General features: G+C 52.2%; 1 protein-coding gene across 1 annotated transcript in view; it reads right to left on the bottom strand.

Annotated features, from left to right (window-relative positions):
• The window catches only part of tnika (TRAF2 and NCK interacting kinase a), a gene marked incomplete at its 5' end in the record, with an annotated part of 68,820 nt that overhangs the window by 14,352 nt on the left and 51,968 nt on the right, over nucleotides 1-2,500 (bottom strand). Inside the window, 3 exons of the mRNA XM_084451184.1 lie at nucleotides 672-769; nucleotides 1,065-1,174; nucleotides 2,231-2,337. Of these exons, the coding sequence (XP_084307310.1) occupies nucleotides 672-769; nucleotides 1,065-1,174; nucleotides 2,231-2,337 (315 nt within the window). The remainder of the gene's footprint in view (nucleotides 1-671; nucleotides 770-1,064; nucleotides 1,175-2,230; nucleotides 2,338-2,500) is intronic.

Consider the following 2,500-nt stretch of genomic DNA (forward strand, 5'->3'; position numbering starts at 1 on the left):
GAGGAAGAGAATGTTAGTCTGCACCCCTGTACGAAACACCCCCATGCCAAAGGGCCAATGGTCCCCAAGACATCGTCTATGGCTGTCTTATAGCTCTGAGAGGAGAGAGGGAAGAGAAGAGAGAGAGAGAGAGGAGAGAGAGAGACGAGAGAGAGAGGAGAGAGAGGTAAAGAGAGAGAGGTAGAGAGAGAGGTAGAGAGGCAAAGAGAGGTAGAGAGAGGAGAGAGAGAGGTAGAGAGAGGTAGAGAGAGAGGAGAGAGAAGAGAGAAGGAGAGAGAGGAGAGAGGCAGAGAGAGAGAGAGGTAGAGAGAGAGAGGTAGAGAGGAGAGAGAGAGGTAGAGAGGCAGAGAGAGAGAGGGAGAGAGAGGTAGAGAGAGAGGTAGAGAGAGAGACAGAGAGAGAGGGGGGAGAGAGAGACAGAGAGAGAGACAAAGAGAGAGAGGAGAGAGGTAGAGAGAGAGAGGTAGAGAGAGAAAGAGAGAGAGGGGGGAGAGAGAATGAAGAGAGAACCAGATGAGAGAATGAAGAGAGACCAGATGAGCAGCAGAAGAGGAGGCCAGTAGAAGACTGTCCAGAGAGGAGAGAGAAACAGGGAGGTATCGACATACGCTGTGTGTGTGTGTGTGTGTGTGTGTGTGTGTGTGTGTGTGTGTGTGTGTGTGTGTACTCACAGCAGGTCTGATGGGTCTGGCCGACTCTCGTCCCTCCTCCAATTGGGGTTTGGCTTCTTGATTGGCTCCTGTAGGGGAACCTTCCTGCTGGGCTAGGCCTATCAAAATGAAGGACAATTATCCCACAGTTCCAGCAGACTAGATTAGATGATCCCAGATCAGTTCACTAGCTGATTCATACAGTCCATATCAAGTTGGCAGGTAATGTATGATGTGTCAGGTGTCTGCCAGGTCTATGTATATTAAATATTTCTGTCAACTGATGCATGTCCATCCTTCCCTCCATTCATCCTCCCACTCGCTCTCACAGTGTGTGTGTGTGTGGGTGTGGGTGTGTGTGTGTGTGTGTGTGTGGGTGGGTGTGTGTGTGTGTGTCTGTGTGTGTGTGTGTACCTCTCCCCTCAGCAGAGACTCCCTGAGAGGAAGAGGATGAGGAAGAGGAGTTGGAGGTCTTCTGCAGCGCTGTGTCCAGGGAAAGCTCCGAACCATGCAGGTCTGGGTTACTGAAACACACACACACACACACACACACACACAGTTATGACACACAGAGGAGCACACACACGTCATGCCCGGCTCAAAGACATGCCAAGGAGGGGAGACCGATGTGAGGATGCAGGGAAAACAAAATATATTTATTAACTAAAGACTAAATAAAGCTCACAAACAGTAAGGATGAGGTGAGTCCATCAGTGATCAGGGGTGTGAGTGGATGCATGAACAGTATGAATGAGAGGTGTTGAAGGTGAATGAGAGGTGTTGGAAGGTGAATGAGAGGTGTTGTTAAGGTGAGTGAGAGGTGTTGTTAAGGTGAATGAGAGGTGTTGTTAAGGTGAGTGAGAGGTGTTGTTAAGGTGAATGAGAGGTGTTGAAGGTGAATGAGAGGTGTTGGAAGGTGAATGAGAGGTGTTGAAGGTGAATGAGAGGTGTTGGAAGGTGAATGAGAGGTGTTGAAGGTGAATGAGAGGTGTTGAAGGTGTATGAGAGGTGTTGTTAAGGTGAATGAGAGGTGTTGAAGGTGAATGAGAGGTGTTGTTAAGGTGTAAACTGAGAGGTGTTGTTAAGGTGAATGAGAGGTGTTGTTAAGGTGTAAACTGCCACAAAACCTTAATGCCACAACACAACAGAAATGGTCAGCGAGGAGAAAGATCTCCCAGAACAACGGGGACATTTAACCAGCCCCTCCAGGGGGACAGGCCAGCTGATCCTACCAGCCCCTCCAGGGGGGCAGACCAGCTGATCCTACCAGCCCCTCCAGGGGGGCAGACCAGCTGATCCTACCAGCCCCTCCAGGGGGACAGGCCAGCTGATCCTACCAGCCCCTCCAGGGGGGCAGACCAGCTGATCCTACCAGCCCCTCCAGGGGGACAGGCCAGCTGATCCTACCAGCCCCTCCAGGGGGACAGGCCAGCTGATCCTAATCAACCCGGCTACCTGCCGGCATTCTGGGTTGACCACCTGCTTGCAAGGTAGTCCTACAGGGGGAGACAAAGCAGGACAACACCACACAAAACAACAAGCAGACCGTCACACACACTTAAACACACTTCCACACACACCTGGCCCGGACGAGCAGGGGGGCGGAGTGCGGCCCCAGACCCAGGGCTCCGCTGGGGGAGTTCTTCCTGACCAGGGCTGGGGAGATGGACGTTGTCCTCTGAGGTACCTGGAGACAAACACACACACGCAAGCACGCACACACACACACGCAGACACACACACACGCACACACACACAATACACACACGCACGCAGGCACGCACACACGCATGCAGACACACACGCACACAAGCAAGCAAGCACGCACACACACACAACACACACGCACA

This window comes from Borostomias antarcticus (genome assembly GCF_949987555.1).
Source record: "Borostomias antarcticus genome assembly, chromosome: 16".
In the NCBI taxonomy this organism is placed as follows: Eukaryota; Metazoa; Chordata; class Actinopteri; order Stomiiformes; family Stomiidae; genus Borostomias; species Borostomias antarcticus.